The sequence below is a fragment of the Anoplopoma fimbria genome, chromosome 12, assembly GCF_027596085.1.
Source record: "Anoplopoma fimbria isolate UVic2021 breed Golden Eagle Sablefish chromosome 12, Afim_UVic_2022, whole genome shotgun sequence".
In the NCBI taxonomy this organism is placed as follows: domain Eukaryota; kingdom Metazoa; phylum Chordata; class Actinopteri; order Perciformes; family Anoplopomatidae; genus Anoplopoma; species Anoplopoma fimbria.
This window is the reverse complement of record NC_072460.1, coordinates 53,296-71,535: the sequence shown is the minus strand read 5'-3', so window position 1 is coordinate 71,535 and position 18,240 is coordinate 53,296. Positions and strand designations below refer to the sequence as shown.

Sequence of the window (18,240 nt, the reverse complement as noted above, 5' to 3'; positions counted from 1 at the left end):
GCTGTGTTATACTGAAGAGGGCCCTAAAAACTGACCAAACTTGTAGCAAGCTATTTTTGAGGTTTGTTCTTTTGATGAATCCTTGTAAAGGGATTGCATATGATTCAGTTATGTTATGTCAGCGTTCTTTAAGGGGTATAGGGGTGGAAAATGACTGAAACACCTTACAATATAGTGAAGCCCTGTACATCAACACAACAAACTGTTCCCTTTAAAAATACTTAAGAGTTGAATCAACACTGCTCTGACTGCCCAACAAAAAATAACACTGTTATGTCCACCAATAATTATCTTTATTACGGATTGATATATTGAGCAGCAGATCTTCAAAACGCTGGAACAAGGGGATGTTTTGTGTTTTTTGCATGATTGATGACACAGTTAATTGATTGACTATTAGATTGATGAATTAATTGGCTAAATGATTCAGCAGTAAGCTTTACAAAATGGTATTTATTGTTTGTTTCCGTTATTTTGTAGCATTACGGTATAAATTGATTTTTATTTGTCAGCAGAATATTTTTTTCAGTGGCATCACATGCAAAGTGTTCTCATCATAAATATAGCAATTGCATAACATAACAATAATAGTTAAACTGTTTAGTTTACTGAGATGAGGGATCATGTATGATGAAGGATTATTTTGAATTGCACTGACTCGTATATTCTTCTTTACATCCTCTGTCTCTGATCAATGTGAAATCTTCCCCCCCTCTCCATCCTCAGGCTTGTAAGGGAACTGGCCCGGCTCTTTCATCCGCCCCCGCTAACAATCGTCTGTGTCGCACCTCCACCATGTCCTTTCCCTGCTGTGGCCCTCCCATGGAGAGTGAACGCCCACCCAGATAGGATGCTACCCTTGCCCGACGTCCTGCATCCCCTCCTGCCCATCACCACCTCCTCCTTCTCCTCGCGTGTACCTGCTCTTGCCAACAGTTCCTTGCGGACCCCCGGGCTCCGCCCCACCCCACTCCAACATGGTGGATGAGGTTACCACCATGAAGGATGACGTCATCAACGCCAATACGCTGGCTTGGCTGGTCTGCTCGGGCGTCTCCATCCTGGCAAACACTTGGAGCATCCTTAGCGTCAGTGCCAAGCAGAAAAAGTGGAAGCCGCTGGAGTTCCTCATCTGCACGCTGGCGGGCACGCACATCCTCAACATGGCCATCCCCATCACCATGTACTGCGTCATAACACTGCGCCGACAGCACTCCAACTACGAGTGGAACGAGGGTCTCTGCAAGGTGTTTGTCTCCACCTTCTACACCCTCACGCTGGTCACTTGCTTCTCCGTCACCTCGCTCTCTTATCACCGCATGTGGATGGTACGCTGGCCTGTAAACTACAGGTAAGACACTTGACACACTGTCGCTCAAAAAGTGTTCTGTTTCTGCCCTTTTCAGATTAAGCTCTTAATTTTGGTGGTACCATTTTCAAAGGGTAATTTCTCCTAAATTACAAATGTGTGTCTCGTAGTATGTAGACAGATATCATACCACTAGAGATAACTTTGCCTATATTCAAGTTTCGTCATATCTGTCTCTAAGATTACCGTCTTCACTCCAAATCAATAGAGGTAAATGGAATTTTGTTTGTAGTGCTCACAGCCTTAAAAATTATATTTAAAAAACAAGCTACATATCTTAACAGGAACAATATCCTGGATACTCCAGATACTCCTAAAGCATGTGCAATAAACCTCAGTGTATACAGTTTTCTTTGGAATTTTACGTTGATGAAAAAGTTGCCGTAAAAGCTGTATCTCCTGATGAGGAAAGTGAGAAAATAAGTCTTATTTGTATCACCCGCTGTAAAGCCCTCCTGTCCTGTGCCGTACACATCCCATGCCATTTTGTAATGTTTGCAGTGAGGACGCTTTCTTTTGCATCTCTGTAGTTGACAAGAACTTGGCACAGGAATTTTGCCTTCTGAAGTTTCCTTAAGAAATACAGCCGTTAATGAGCTTTCTTCACCAGCTTGGAGATGTGTGAGGACCATGTCAAGTTGTTTGTGATGCCTGTTCCCAGGATCTTAGAGCTGCTCACTTGCTCCACATCAGCAACATTTATGTAGACAGGGGTGTGCTACTTTGCCTCCTCTTCTTAAAATCATAAAATGTAAAATACTGTACTTTTTTAATATTCTAAGCAATAGAATTTATAAACAAGACATTTTATATTCTCACCTCCTGCAAGGCTTTCCATAAACACATTCTGACATTTTAAGCTGCAATTTTTTTTAACCATTTCTGAGCAGATCCCTTAGATGGGATGGAGACACAGTTTAGATTAGTGTCACTTGTCAGCATGTTTACCTCAGTTTTTGAGAGGGATGCTCTGCATTAGGTGAAACGTCCCTCCTGCCACTGCCAACACATCTACTGGCTGCAGTTATTTGTGGTAACACCATGTAAAAACCTCTAGACTGAGCATCTGTCAGCTCTAGCTTCCAGCTTCATTTGGCTCCTCACAACAAGTGATATTACCAAGTAATACTGAATAATAAGGATCAGGTTAACATCACATTAACGGTCTACAGTAACACCATTTTGGTCTTGTTAGATTCCTGAGACATCTGCTGTTCTGATCAACATTGCTGCTTCCTTTGAAACAATATTTTAATGCTATTTTTATCTGTGTTCAGGGATGACCATGCTGCTTTAACATAACCTGTTCTGATGATTATTAAGGTTTTATATGAAGATTACACTTTTACAAGCACATTAAATGACAAAATAATACTGATAGGTCATCATGTATGTGTAATTTCTGTTTTACAAACCAGGGGTTTGTTATATGAGGTCTTTGTCATCTTGGTACTTTATCTGCAATGATGATAACATTACATTACATTACATTACAGTCATTTAGCAGACGCTTTTATCCAAAGTAGTAGTATATTACATATCATTCACCCATTCACACACTGATGACAGGCTACCATGCAAGGTGCCACCATCAGACTCTAACTAACATTCATGCAACATCCAGTCCACACCGATGGCAAGCCTTCGGGAGCAACTTGGGGTTAAGTGTCTTGCCCAAGGACACATCGACTGCCGAAGCCGGGTATCGAACCTAAAAGCATACTGATCACATCATCAAGTTGCTAGTTTCAAAATTGCAGTTTAACGACTTCTAACCTTGAAGCACACCTCAGAGGTCTTGGCTTTGTTATTCATGAGTCATTTCTGTTCATCAGTTGCACATGAATGCATTTGTAGGACAAATACTGTGGCAAATCCAGGTGGAACATATATGAAATTAGTATTCAAGCTTGCACAATACAAACAAGCTACGATATAAGTAACTGAAATGATGCAGGAACTATTGCTGTGGTAAATGTGATCAGTATTCTGTTGCCCCGCTCTTCCTCCCCTGCTGAAAAAGAGTGACTTTACTTCCTGTGGCATCACATGCTCTGATAGGCCTGCAGATGCACAGCCTAGCCGCATAGTCAGCTTTGCCAATTTTGCAGATAAGCAGATGTTCAATAAGATATGCAAACTTCCTTTTAAATCTTTGCTCAATCTTAGTATCTATATTTCTTGTGCAGCTGTCATTATTGGCTGATGCCCACACAGAGATATCAGGCTTTACTCAAATGCTTTTATCTCACTCATCTGACTATATTCTCTCTCATCTCCTGTCTGGAAGCATTGACTTTCCTCTCGGCAGATCCTCTTCTTGTTTCCAAGTCACTTTTAACAATGATACGGTGGAGCGATAGCTCAGGCGATGCACCGTGTAATTGCTGTTCGTCTTTCATTTAAATTGCTCCACGTCTGCCCTGCTGAGGCAGCATGGCTGCCTTGTCTCTGACATTAACACACACAGAAGGCCTGAATTATGAATTCCAACCTTGTACTTCAGCAGCTGTTCTCATCATCCTGCGCTCACTGTCTCTTAGGAGCCTTTCCCCCCTCACAACGCCCTCTCTCTGGTAATAGATTCAAGCAGCTCGGTGACGTAACTTCCCCGTCATATGCACCCCAGGCACATTCAGGAAAGGCTAGCATAATTACTCACAGTGCCAACAAGACCTACTTGTCTTTGCACAAAGCCATAGTGCAGAGAGATATTCTACTGCTTCCCTCTCTTAGCCTTTTATATTGTGTCAGTGCATGTAAGCCAATGCATTAGTAGTAACACATATTTTTACTATATGTTTATTTAACTTATTTTGTATGTGAGTACATGGCTTCTGTATCCATCCGGTGCTCCTCCAGAGGATTTCAATAAGAGGAAGAAGAGGATATGTGCTTTGGCTATCTTAAGGGCGACGGAATTAGTTTCCTGCCAAAACTGCTCCTGCACAACTCACACTTGATAGAGAATTTACTTTATTCGTTCCAACACAAATAATGCACGAGACATACTTTTATGTAAACCACTTGCATGTCCCTACTTATTATAGCTATTTTAAAGGAGGCCAATTTATAAATTGCTGGACCAGGTTGACAAAAGCCATGTAATAGACTGCATCTATGTATTCTACCAGCGAAAAAAGGATCTGCCTCTGTGTGAGTTCTATGCCTTGAACAGCTCTGGGTAGCACAATCTTTCGTCATGTTTTTGGAAATGAGAACACCAGTAACTGCCTGTCATATTGTTAGATGTATGTATGCTGTTGCAAACCTTGCCATTCTGCCAGAAGACACAAACACATTTAGCAAATTGCTCAACTGTAACAATTACTTGCAGGGGAGAGGAAATAGAAATCCCTTCATACTGAAATAGACCTAGGTGACAAAATAGACAGGGATGTGAAAAGCAATCTTTAGCCATCAGCAAAGCATTGATTTCCCTCCATTCAACTCCAGTTTATCTAAGTGATGTATGTGTGGGATAGTGCTTTTTCAGCTTTTATGTCCCTGGTGCAGATCTGCTATATTTATGGTGTAGTTTAGTAAAAGTCCTTTCCGCTGACTTTCTCAGTCATTTTTTTGCCATCAGTTTCTTCTGTATGAAATATAACCCTTGTTGCCCTCTCATTAGTGCTTGTTTGAATCATTTTATGCAACACACTGTGAGTGCCGACACACAGGTGAGTGGTGTGAGTTGGTGGCACCTTATGTTCTGTAATCTATTAGGGGCCCACCTTTCACAATGTCTTTATTGAGTCCTTTTTTATGGCATGTTTGAAACAGTCTATTCTGAATTTGTGTAAGGTTTTGAAACTTACACTTTCTGTATTTTTTGTCCAAGCACCTGAACCGTTAAAGTGATATGATTTATGTTTCAGATCCACAAGTATTAAAGTCGAGGTCCACTAGTTTAAAGCTTTTAAGAGCTACAGGACATTCACAGCAGAAAAAACCCCTAATCCCATTTCTCTTGAAGGCCTGAAAGAAGTTTGACTTATTTTATGGTCAAATCTTTTTGCTTCCAGGTTGAGTAACACCAAGAAGCAGGCAGTGCACACAGTGATGGGCATCTGGATGGTCTCCTTCATCCTGTCAACTCTTCCAGCCGTTGGCTGGCACGACACCATTGACCGCTTCTACACCTCTGACTGCCGATTCATTGTGACGGAGATCGGTCTGGGCTTCGGCGTGTGCTTTCTGCTGCTGATCGGCGGAAGTGTGGCCATGGGTGTGATCTGCATCGGCATCGCTCTCTTCCAGACCTTCACCATCCAGGCGGGCCACAATGCTGACAAGAACAAGTTCAACGTCCCCACCATAGTGGTGGAGGACGCCCAGGGGAAGCGCAGATCATCCATTGATGGATCTGAGCCTCTGAAGACATCCCTGCAGATCACCTACCTGATCAGTGGAATAGTCTTTATCTATGACTTCCTGACTGGCTTCCCCATACTGGTGAGTATACTGCTTAAACATGATGGCAGGTAATGATGGAGCTGGTCTTAGTTACAACCAGTTTTGGGTTAAATCAAAAATTCCAAATGGAGGCTTTTGTATATTACCATAGGCTCCGTCATATTGGCTAACAGGTCAAACTTCAGTTGCAGATTAGACTTTAGAATTAGTATTTAGGATACCTTGTGTTTGAGTGTGAATGGAGTTCTAGAGTCCACAGATTGCTAATCTCATTTCATGTTATCATAAAATTTGATTCACAAAGCTAAACATTTTTTTCACTAAATAACTTTTCTCCAGTGATCTAAACCCCAGAAGGCCTTAAACAGGCCTCCATCCCGGTTTGGAGGTATTTGGATTAATAAAAAAAGATTTTCTTCTGCACCATAAAAAAAAGATTGTTTACTTGCCTAACTCTTTTTCCTTATCAAAACAAACATGGTAGCTGCAAGAATTATATCTGTTTGCTTGTTTCATTTGACGCAAGAAAAATATAAATGAAAAAAGATGTTTGAACAATTATAGCCTCAATAAAAGCATTTTAAAATATCCAGACCACTTTTCAATGTAGCTTTAAACCTGAGAAAATAAATTCATATAAAGTAAGGTTTGTACACATATACACAGCTTGTGTTTTGTTTATGACTTACACTAAGAACTTGTAATGCAGTATTTTCACATTAGTTTTTCAGATGGTGGGTGTAGAAAGAAACGAACACTAACGTGCTGTGAGATCTGGCTTTGTGACCTCTTCATTCCTCAAACTGTGAGCTTAGGGTGAGGGAGGTTCATGATTTAGCACTGGAGAGACAGAGATGGTGGACATAGTGAAAATTAAACATTACGGTGATTAGAACGGTTTGAGGGTGGAGTTTGTCCACTGTGGCCCCTGTAACCATATATAACTATACAATACTGTTTTATTATCTACATTAACTTTAATGTTTCTGCTCATCTGCTGTTTAAAGTAGGTCAGGCTTTGTTTGTTGTGTGTGTCTTTTATATACAGTGTTTGGGGGTGTGTGTGGGAAGGAGGAAGTAAGGGGTTATGATTGAATTCTGTCTTTAATAACAACAATAGTAATAACATTGATAATGGTAAAAGAAGAATATGTTGGCCACCACACAATAGAAAAATGTTGACGGTGCAATTCATCCCGGCCTGTTACATAATGTGTGTGGCTCATAGACCTGACCCAGGTACAGGTCACTGGAGATATCTTCTCTCTGTGGTCTTTTAGGGAACTCCAGGCTTTGAAAAGAGAGAGTAACTAGAGCGGTATGGAGAAAATACGCAAAGACATTGATATCGGTATTGCGACAATATTGTAGGGTATAAAATATATATATATACACAATGAGATTTGAATTAACAATCATCAGTAATGTGGACATAATGATTAAGGGGGTAAAGGCAAATAGTAGAACAGCTAAAAACAGTGTGGTAAGTTCAGAAAATTACATAACTTTACTGTTATGCAGTCTTTAAAACCAGGAAAAGACAACACATAATATGATGTTTTAAAATCTAAGACGATATCTAGTCTCAAATCACGATATTAGTATGAAGTCGATATGTTGCCTAGCCCTAAGTTTACCTTCCCTCTACGAGGGGAAACTGATCCTTCAAGTGCATTATCAGTGGGGAAAGAAGGAGTGAGTTCCTTTGCAATGTGTCACAATTTGGTTTGCAAATTCCACCCTCAGGTTCTCATTCATTTTTAAACAAATAAATTCATTGGTTGTCTATGCAAACTTTAGTGCCTGTGGTCGGCTCGAGGCTTGTTGCTTATGATGCAGCCAAACCAGCCATCCTGTCATCTTAAACGCAAGCCACCATGCTACAGCCATGTTTTTCCACATGGAAGATGTACTTTGACAGTTTTTGTTTTCACTTAAGCAAGTCACCTCTTCTTATTTAGTGATAACAGTCTGAATTCCTTAAATCCAAGTGTGTATTTTAATAGTCAAGGTTTTCTTATGAGGTTTGACTTGTATATGTTATCACTTCTAAATGGGAGAAAATGATGCGTGTCGAAGCATCAGTATAAACATAATGCATTGCCTCATTTGTACAAGCCATCTGTTAGTCAGTTTTACATTAGACAAACCCTTTTTAATTAAGTGTTGTACACCTTAGGCAAGCCAAACAGAAACTTCAGCACAAAGCAACACTATCTGCACAAGCCTTTAATGCTGAAATCTGAAGCACACAACGAGATAACTAGTACTTTGCCACAAATCAAAGGAGAAATTTGCTTTAGTGTTCTTAGTTGCACGGTTCTTTGTTTGCTTCAGTTCCAGCATTGACTTAGAAGAAACAGTTCCCATGAAACCACCAAGGCATGTGGCCATTTCACTGATAATAAACATTGCATAACAGCAGTATACTGCTTCACAGAAGAATACATTATTTCTTTGAATTTACTTTCCAATTCTGTGTCCTGTGGCTTACATCAATATGTCTTACTGTTGTGTTTTTTTGTTATGCCATTAATCATCAACCTCAAAAAGGACTCTAAGCCTACAACAAGGAGCATGTAGGGTCCTCGCTGTTTTTTTTAAGGAGATTGTAGCACGTCAGAGTTTGCACCAAAATGGATTGTGAATAAAGATATAGAGACTGAATGAACTCCATTATTCAATCGTTGCTGGTAACAGCAATTACTCAGCACTGATGAGCTCACAGGTCTTTAGGCACCACAGCTGCTGTTGTTCAAAAAGAATCAAAACACTGGGAAATGCTTTTTATGAATTAGTACATTTCAGTGAACAATTAAACACTGGAAATGTCACCATTTCTTTGAGTAATGCTTCTGTTGATATTGTGTGCTGCTCAATTAGTTTGTGTTTCGTGTTTTTACTTAAGGTTTAACAACATCAGGCCTGTACTGAGTTCAGGATCAGATAGGGAAACGACATTTTTGTTGCTTCATATGCTGGAAGCTGATTTGAAAAGACAGTGGTGTATCACTTTGACCACAGAATCCTATTAGGTGTCTGTATGTGTGTGCATAACAGAGAGGGTAGAGTAATACTGATGAAAGATACTATTTCCAGTGCAGCGACAAAAACAACAAAAGTTCAGCTAGCCGACTTTATGGCATGATGTAATGAGCTATTTAAATGCATTGAAATCTGTAATGCACATACAAATGTATCGTGTTGTACAAAGAAATACTGAAGAATGAATACAAGGAACAGAATAGAATCACCACAAACAGCAAAAGTATAATTTAGTTGACCATATACCCAAGAGCTGATGTGTGAGTTGATATACTACTTATACTCCCATCATTTTTTATAAGAAAGTGAAAGATGATCTCTTTAAATAACATTGGTCATCCATGTATGTATATATGTATGTATATGTGTGTGTATATATATATATATATATATATATATGACACTTGTTAAATATAACTCTTGGTAACAGTAGTACTTATGTAATTACTCATTCAAATTGTCTCGCTGTGATCTGCATACATGTCACTTTGCTAAATGTCCTGTTGTAAATTTATGGACTGTAAGTCTTTATATTAAGATGTTAAAATACACAAAGCTACTGATAAAAACTCCACCACTCATAAGCTCCCTAAAGAACATAATAAGAACCCGTCAGTGGAAAATACATTAGCTGTAACAACATAATAACCTACATTTTCCAGACTCATTATGCGTTGTTAAGTGTAACGACATTTTCTGATGCCAGAATGAGTGTTTTGTTATTACTTCTATGCTTTCTGCCTGAAAGTGTGTTGAAAATCAGCAGGAGATGTGTTCAAATAGAATGAAAACCTGTGTTTGCCAACAGTGTCTTCTGTTGTCTCCACACGCTTTGGTCTACCTGGCAGTTTTTAGATTGGTTTAGCTCTGTAGAGAAACAAGATCAATGTCATGTAGTGAAGCTGCTGCTTTATGGCCGGTGCTCGAGTTCAATATATGGTCAGAGGAGGTTGTGAAGGAATTTTCCTTATTGTATGTTAAACTTCCCTCATGTAGGTTAAAGGTAACTTAAGACAGGGCTTCACAGGTCAGGTCAACTGTCTGTCTCTCTTACCCTGCCTCACTCTATGTGCCTGATAACGCAGAGTTGGTTCTGGCAGCTGGTAGGCCAAGGTCAGCTAGAAACCTTCTGTATTCGGTTTAGACTCAACAGGCTGGCGTCTGGTTGGAGACGCTGGATAAGAGAGACTGTACAGAGGCTATGTTGTTGCTAGCACAGCAAAGGTAGATGTATTTCCTTGTTTAGATCTTATATCCAATAGAATCCTCACACATGCCAGGCTGATGTAGAACTAACCGTATGTGGATATAGTGGAACTTCAGAATTGGGTAGCAGTACGCTGTGATTCACACGTGGTGTTTCCCTGTTCTCCTCGATCAAGAAACAATAAATGTTACTGCTTAAGACATCTGGGTCTGCCGAAACTTCTTCTGTCTCGAGGGAACTAGCTCTAAGATTTCAATCACAGAGGTGACACCTGAGATAATGAGTTTAACTTAATCAATCTGATCAGTGTGTCTTGGTGCAATGCATTAGAGATGATGATGACACTCTGAACCTGTCAAGTCTAATGATCAGATAATACACTGAGGTAGTTAACTTATATTGTGCCCTGACCACGGTCACTTTCCATACAAAAGGAGCAGTTCAGTGCCAAAATGCTGAGATGGAATGAATGAATATTAGATGCAACTCCTTGCAATCAAAAATCCAACTAGTGACCTGAATGCATCTGAACCAGATTCTGATAAAGGTTAGAAAACACAAATAGAACATCAGAATGAATTTGTGTTGTATTTCATAACTAGTCCCTGAACTCTGTGAATGGGACATGGCTTTCCTTTAAGATACGCAATATAAAATATATAATTCTCATATTTGGTTCATACTGTGTATATTTTAGGAGTTTACATGCTTCCTAGAATTCATCGGACGGTTGCGTTACATAGTAAGTTTGTAGTCGTGATGTGAATATAAATTACATCTACTGTACATTTGATCATACTTTGAACTCAGCTGACTTCAAAAAGCAGAACAAGTAAGAGCTGAAATGATTAGTCGATTAATCAATCAATCAATGGGCAGAAAAATATGGGCCAACTATTTTGATAATTGATTAATAGTTAAACTCTTTCCTGCATTGTGGTTTATCAAATATGAGGATTTGCTTCTTTCTCTGTTTTAATTCATTGTAAATTAAGTATTTTGTGATGATGTTTTTGACATTATCTCATGACATTTTTTGTTGACTAAATGAAATAAAATAAAAATAAAAAGTTGAAAGTATGATCTGTTACATTTACGCTTGATGTTGAGACCAGGAACATGGTAGTATCCATTCAATGAAATTGAGTTGAACTAAGTGTTCTGGAACCCCAGTACAACCGATTTATACAGTAGTACATTAGTCAATGTATCAACTGACTATTGCTGAATTGATTTTAATGAGAATATGATATTTAACATAGCAGTCCTCACCATTCAGTGTAACCCTTTGCTTACACTGCCCAGGTGGTGAGCTTTGCCAGTCTGAAATTTGAACGTTCCTACAACTGGATGGTGTTGTGTGTGCTGTGGTGCTCCATTGCCCAGTCCATCCTGTTGCCCATGTTCATCTGGGCTTGTGACCGCTATCGGGCCGACATCCGCATGGTGTGGGAGAAGTGCGTCGCCATCATGTCCAACGACGACGTGGATGAGGGTAAGACACTGTCAGAAATCTTCCTCCTGTCCTCTGCCTCCTCTTTTCCACCTCTTCTCCTGATGATTGATTCCTATTACCTAAGACAGCTCATGACTTGAAATTGCAGATAATTTGCTTGAGTTTACAAAATCTCATGGAGAGTTAAAGAACAGGCATCATGAGTATCTTAATTCAGGGTTTGGACACAGAGAGTTGTTTGTGTTGAGAAGTGTTCTGGACTGTCTTTGGCCATAGGAATTGTAGAGACCAATGTGATTCATCAACCAGAATAGTTTTGTCTCTTAGCCCAGGGAGTTGTTGAACTGGGGAAATTGAGGGCAGCAATATTGCAAGAAGGGAACAGAGGTCAGCATTAAGTAAGAAATCTTTAGTTTATAGCTTTATGTTTGAGAGACATGTCCACCTCTTGTCCTAGAGGTACAGTATAGTGTCACCTTTGTGATTTACAACCTTCAAAGGTGATTTGATTTGAGTCACATTTATTTGATAGCAAGTGAGACATGCTGCAATTCACAATACAATGTTTTTGTTAAATCTTCCCAGAGAATCCAGTGGCCACGATAATAAACATCCATCTAAGCCAGTTACCATCAAAGATTTATGACAAGGAAAACAAACTTTTCAGAATGTTGCAGAGAAAAGGTGCACTACTGCGTATTATATTTCCTCAGTGTGTGTGAAGATAACTGATGATGTCAAATCACAGGATGTGACTTTACCATTTCAACACAGCACATACACAAATATAGCTGTCGTTTGGGCAGAGTTATTCTTTAGACAGCTGAGAAGTGGGTTGAGGGAGTTTATGAATGTTTTGACAGTGTTTTCTTGTTACCAGCCACCTTTCCAGTTTACATAGCGGTCAGTGTTTTCTTCCCAAATAATCGATTTTTGAAGGAGATAATATATTCCTGGTTTCTACCTTATTATGCAGGTTTAAATTGCTCCTTGACTCCGGGTCACCCATGATTACCACAGCTTCACATCCTCACCCTCTGTGACGGCTCTGCTTGCTGTTATAAGTATTAAAGTATACAATTACAGTCTGTTACTTCTATCTATTTTTAGTTCTAGAAATAGTAATGCTACACACTAATTGTTATGAAAATATTCAACTGTCTGTGTTAGTCTCATTGATCTTTGATCTGAACTGGCTTAAAGGTGTGATACAGGATGACCCCAATATATTGTATACCTAGAAATTGCTGCAAATCTGTAAATATTGGAATTGGTCATCCTAAAAATGTCCTTTTGAAGGATGTATCTTTTTCAAGTGATTGATTGGATGTATTAACCCACGTTTGGGGGGATTATAGACATATTTTTAAACTTGGTTATCAAAATAGTAAGAAGACATTATGTTAAAAATAACATAATGTCTTATATTTGCAGCCTATTTAGAGGTACATTTTTTTTTACCATTTGGCTAAATTATAACAGTAGTTGAGACCTTTTTACAATAGCAATCATGAGTTGGGCTGTTTGTACATGTTTCTTAAATAATTATACATATTTTGTTTTTATTGTATTCTTTTGAAAGGTCCTTATTACTTACTTTATATGGTGTTGTAGTTTGAGTTGAGTGAAATCAGTGGTCAAATGTTATCATGTGACCTATCATGTGACCTTTGTTGTCAGGAGATGAAACTCAAGTGTCTGTTTAACTTTCTGTACTCAAATATATTTTTCTGTGTTTTTGTACGTGGTCTGTACTTAATAGAATGCTTTACTTTACAATGCTATGAGATTGATGTCATTGCAAAAAAAGAAAATAAATATGCTGAACAAAGGACATATTTACCTTGCAGCACTTTTCCACTTGAAGGTGTTTTAACTGGGCATTCTTCCTCTAAAATGCCATCGCATGAGAGGACCATAAAATAAATGGTTTCCCATTCATTTTTTAGGAACCAGAGTGAGCTAAAAAGCACTTTCATCTCATTATAATGGTCATATTTCCCTCAAGTCACAAAGAGTTACACCAAAGTATTTTTCTTGAAACACAACCTATATATATTGTTTTTTTTGTTTCATTTATTTTTCGTAGTTTAATGTGGACTTCCATCTAATGGTCAGATTATAGTAGATTAAAAAGCAAAATAGTATATATTTTAAGGCAGAAGTCTGAATAAACTGCACTTAGGAATTATCTGACTAATAGATAAAAAGAGAAAGGAAGTGGTAAAAAAATTCAACATTTCACCATGGAATCTCAGACACTTCAACAAAATTTGCTTCCAAAATTAGGTCACATGATAATCATAGAGAGGCTTCTGGACTGTGCCCATGACCAGATCTCCACAATTCATGCAAACTGATGACACTATGAACCATTTCTAAAAAAAATTCTATTGGCACTGTTTAAACTCAACCCAATCTGAACCCCTCCTCTCCTGTTTCTAACCCTCCAAACCTGTTGATCCTCTCCCTCTCGACATCCTCCCTGATAACTGCTCGTTGTCCAGCAGGAACCATAAAACATCACAGGGCAGGCCAATACTCTGTGTGATAATTAACACTGCCAGTTCTCTGCTTTTCTTTCCAGAGGGCTTGCCATGTATAACTCATCACAGTTGTATGTATAAGGATTGTTTCCTGTTATCCCAAAGCTACTGACTTGCATGCCAAGCTGCCTGTGCAAATAGCTACTTTCATCTTTCATCTTTTTGGCCAACATTTTCCTCAAGATCCGCATTTTACACTCATCTCCAATTGATCTTTAATGAACATGAATGCAGTAACTGGGAAAATAAAATTGGTTTATAGGGATTAATACATTTAGAACACTTTACATTGTGTAAGACTAACCCCTGTAGCTTCGAAGATTTCTAAGGCGGTTGTTTGGCATAGTTTCAGAAGTAGCATCCATCAAGGGCTTTTTTTTAATCCCCTTTCTAAAAATGTAAATGGAATTATTGGTCATTTTTGTAGCTATCTTTTTTTAAAATCCAAACCTCATATTCCAGAGATACCCGTAGGCTAAGTAAAAAAATCAGAGAACAATTTAACTTGTCTCTCTTATCTATTCGTCTGTCTGTCTGTCTGTCTGTCTGTCTGTCTGTCTGTCTGTCTTGTGTATTGAGTTCGTTGCTTATTAATCCTGACGTTCGTGCTTTTCTGCACTTTGCAGAAAACAGCCAAGATGGAGGAATTCATGCCGACTTAATATATGACAGACCATATGACTATAGCTCGGCGCCTGAAATCGTGACGGTAGACCGTAATGCCAAGTATGAGTTCTCAACCTTAGAAAGGGGGGTTCCAAGGGTATCCATTGAGGGAACAACAGGAAGATAAAATGCAGTATTTGCAGGTATATTTTTTTTTATTAATTTTTCTTTTACTTGATCAATTGAACTATTTTAAAATGACACTGTGCATGGTGAAGGGGCCTTAAGGGCCTTTACAGTATCTTGTTAGAATTTTCTGGAATCGTCAGACATTTTGTGATGCTTTCTCTACCAGATATGCCACAAATTGATATGTCTATTTTACGTGAATCAAAAATACACTCTGGCTGACTAATGTTTGGTAAATATGACCATCAACAGTCCCATCAACATGTTAAATGTGTTTCATTTATCAACTATTGTGTCCTAGCCATGGGCCTACATGCAATTTATATTTTGTGAGAGGGTAAGAGTTTAGTAACTGACTTACCTTCTTCATTTCAGGAATCCCTCAAGGTTTCATGAAAGCACTATAAACATTTGCTCATGTACTACCCAAACGCATTGTGTCCATTGGATCGGACATCCATCCCAGCCAGATGCAGAGCTGTGAAATGCTCCTTTTCAGCCTGCATTAACACCAAAACGTACTTTCCCAACATGTAGCCTTCTAGGTCAATTCAACAAAACCTTATTTTTGGTTCCAAGTAATATTCCACGTTCTGGCCCACAATTCAACATTGGATCAGTTTCCATGAATCTTTTTAATTAAAGCAGTCATGATGATTAAAATCTTGCTGAATTGGCCTGGAAGGATGTAGTGACTTTAGAATCAACTGATGCAACCCACTCAATATTAACTTTTAACAAAGCATCTTCACACTGTGTCATCTTTGTCAGAAAAAAAAACTTAACAAGGGCTTCAGTTTTCTCAGTACAGCCTGCAGCTAAAGCAGTCTACATTTACTTGAATAATTTGCTTATTGAATATAAATATATATACAAATATATATTTAAGAAATTGGTATAACAGATGTCCCACATTATAATGGACATTTTAAAGACCAGTGATTTGATTGGATCTCTATTCAATTAGACGTTTTGCAAAGCCTGGAAACAGAGATGTATACAGTAGTAGTATCATTTCATCAAACCAAATCATTACTCCATCCATTGTTTTTGTGTCCAATACACCTCGTCATTAGATTTAGAAGATTAATTTGAGTGTAAAGTAATATTTAGCTGTGTTATGTCTTGCTGTATATGTGTGATGGTGAATCAAATAAGGTGCATTTTTTATTTCAGTTACAGGACAACTGGCTAAACTGTGTCACATTATTTTTTTGCTGCTAGAAGGACTAAGGCCCAATTACAACCATGAACAAACAAAGCCCTTCAAATCCTTAATCGAATTAATGGAACCTCCATTTGAGAATTTCACTTCTCACATGGTTTGATTGCAGAATACAGCCTCTTTGGCTTTATTGGCTTGTTGTGTGAGTCTCTGTCTTTCTCCATCATGCATTTTAATTCATTCTTATGCTTGTGCTGCCCTCTGCTGTTCAGCCCTCCCACCCAACACACTCTATGCTACTGTATCGTCCGCTGTCTCATTTCTCTGTATTTACTAAAACCCACCACAGGGGGGCAGGCTGATATCAATCTTGTGGCTCTTGACGTCACCTTGACAAATCCTCTCTCTCTTGCATAGTTGTCAGAGCAGAATGGAATGTGAGTATAACATGTAGGGAACCATCATCTTTTTTTCAGTTTTCATCTCCAAATAATGGAGGTCAATACTAGTTCAGTTATAACCATGTTGATGTATGTTAAAATGTCCATACATGTCTGAGGGATTCATTTAACCAAAAAATCTAAAATTGCAATTGTCATCTTGGACAAACAACTTATTGTTCTGCACTACAGCTGAATCAGGGTACCAAAAATAATAATGATAATAACAACCTGAAAAAGATCACTGAGCTCAATGTTATCAACCTAAATATTCACAAAAAGCAGTTAATTAGGACTATTACAGTTCAGTGTTATTACTAAAATTGCAGTGTTCTATCATAGTGGCATTGACAGCCAAATAACCTCAAAGAAACTTACATGTAAAGTCCTTTTAATTGGTTATGTAGGTGTGAAAATGATATCTATCGTAATGTTAACAATGAGCACCGACACAAGGCTTAATGGCTCTGTTTTGCTGCAGGTGAATGCATGGCCAAGTTCTTCATACACTGAAGGGTTTGATCTGTGTGTTGCGTTCAGGTGCCCCCTACAAGAAGATACTCCCACGACGAAACCGACATGTGGACCAGCGACCAGATCCCCTCATACCTTCACCGATGGGGCTCCACCGAGGACATGATAGTGACTGCCCACTACAGCTCCACCTTGCCGCGCCGCGAGAGGCGCAGGAGCAGCCTGGTCTCCTACCACGAGGAGAGCCACCATCACCATCACCCGCATCGCAAGCGCCGACGCTCTGAGGAGAGCATGCACTCCCTCAAGCACCTGCCGCGCGTGGTCTGTGGCGTGGAGCACTATGAGGACGAACTGCGGTGTTTTAGCCGCGACGAGGTGATCAACTTTATCGATGAGACGCCGCTGCCGAGCCCCAGGAAGAGCCCGCGGCGCACATCCACCATTTCACTCATCCCCAACGTGTATGAGCAGCACACAGTCATCCTTCCTCACTTCCTGCTCACAGACTTTGAGCGTGAGCCTCAAGCGCTCAGGCGGCTCTCAGAACACAAGAGGAGCAGCAGTCGGGGCAACACGCCGGAAGCTTCCCCCAAACCAGACAGGCCTGCTGGAAAGAAGAGCCCCGGGGCTTGTGGCTCCGGTAAAGGCTGCCGGGAGCGCATGCGAGACGGGAAACAGCAGTGTGAAGTGGGCTCACCGGGGCGCAGCCAGCAGACTCCAGGGCGATCTGCCTGTAGGCCCAGGACAGGTGGTGGAGCCAGGGCCGATGCTGCAGCTGACTGGGGGTATCAGAAGCACCTGAGCAAGGGTGAGAGTAAAGCTAGCACAAACAGTTTTGTAAGCACACCCTCAGCGTCGTCCAAGGGATACATCACCTTCCACTCTGATTCTGTCGGCTCCACCACCTAAAAGCAAAGTTCACCCTTGTTGACATCAACATAATTACTGACGTTATGAAAACCACCGAAATATTGGTGGTTATGGGAAAGTGACATACTGGATTATTTGTCCTTTTTACTTGTGCCACTATTCTGTTTAACTATATACACCACCACTACACATTTGTTATGCTAAATGGCCTTGGGAGCTTTGGACATATTTTCTGACTGGACCTAATGTTGACTTCATATATGTAGGTCTTTGAAGAGGTTGGGCGGTCCTGTTATTCAGCTTTCACATCACAAAATATCACCAAATGACACTTTTTATTTCCAGCACAGACACAAATAAACTTTTAAATGCCGTGAACATTTCCACCCTTTGTTTTTGCTGTTCAATGTTGTTTCTTATGAGCTGCTCAAAGAATTGGAGGAGGTAGTTGTTA

At 39.5% G+C, this 18,240-nt stretch overlaps 1 protein-coding gene across 1 annotated transcript; it reads left to right on the top strand.

The window, feature by feature from the left end:
* Positions 1–977: 977 nt before the first annotated feature.
* Positions 978–17,825, top strand: LOC129100383 (probable G-protein coupled receptor 153). The gene is given in 6 exon segments (XM_054609992.1): positions 978–1,351; positions 5,395–5,824; positions 11,343–11,532; positions 14,666–14,795; positions 14,797–14,848; positions 16,980–17,825. Coding segments are annotated over 6 exon segments (2,022 nt in total).
* The last annotated feature ends 415 nt before the right edge of the window (positions 17,826–18,240 follow it).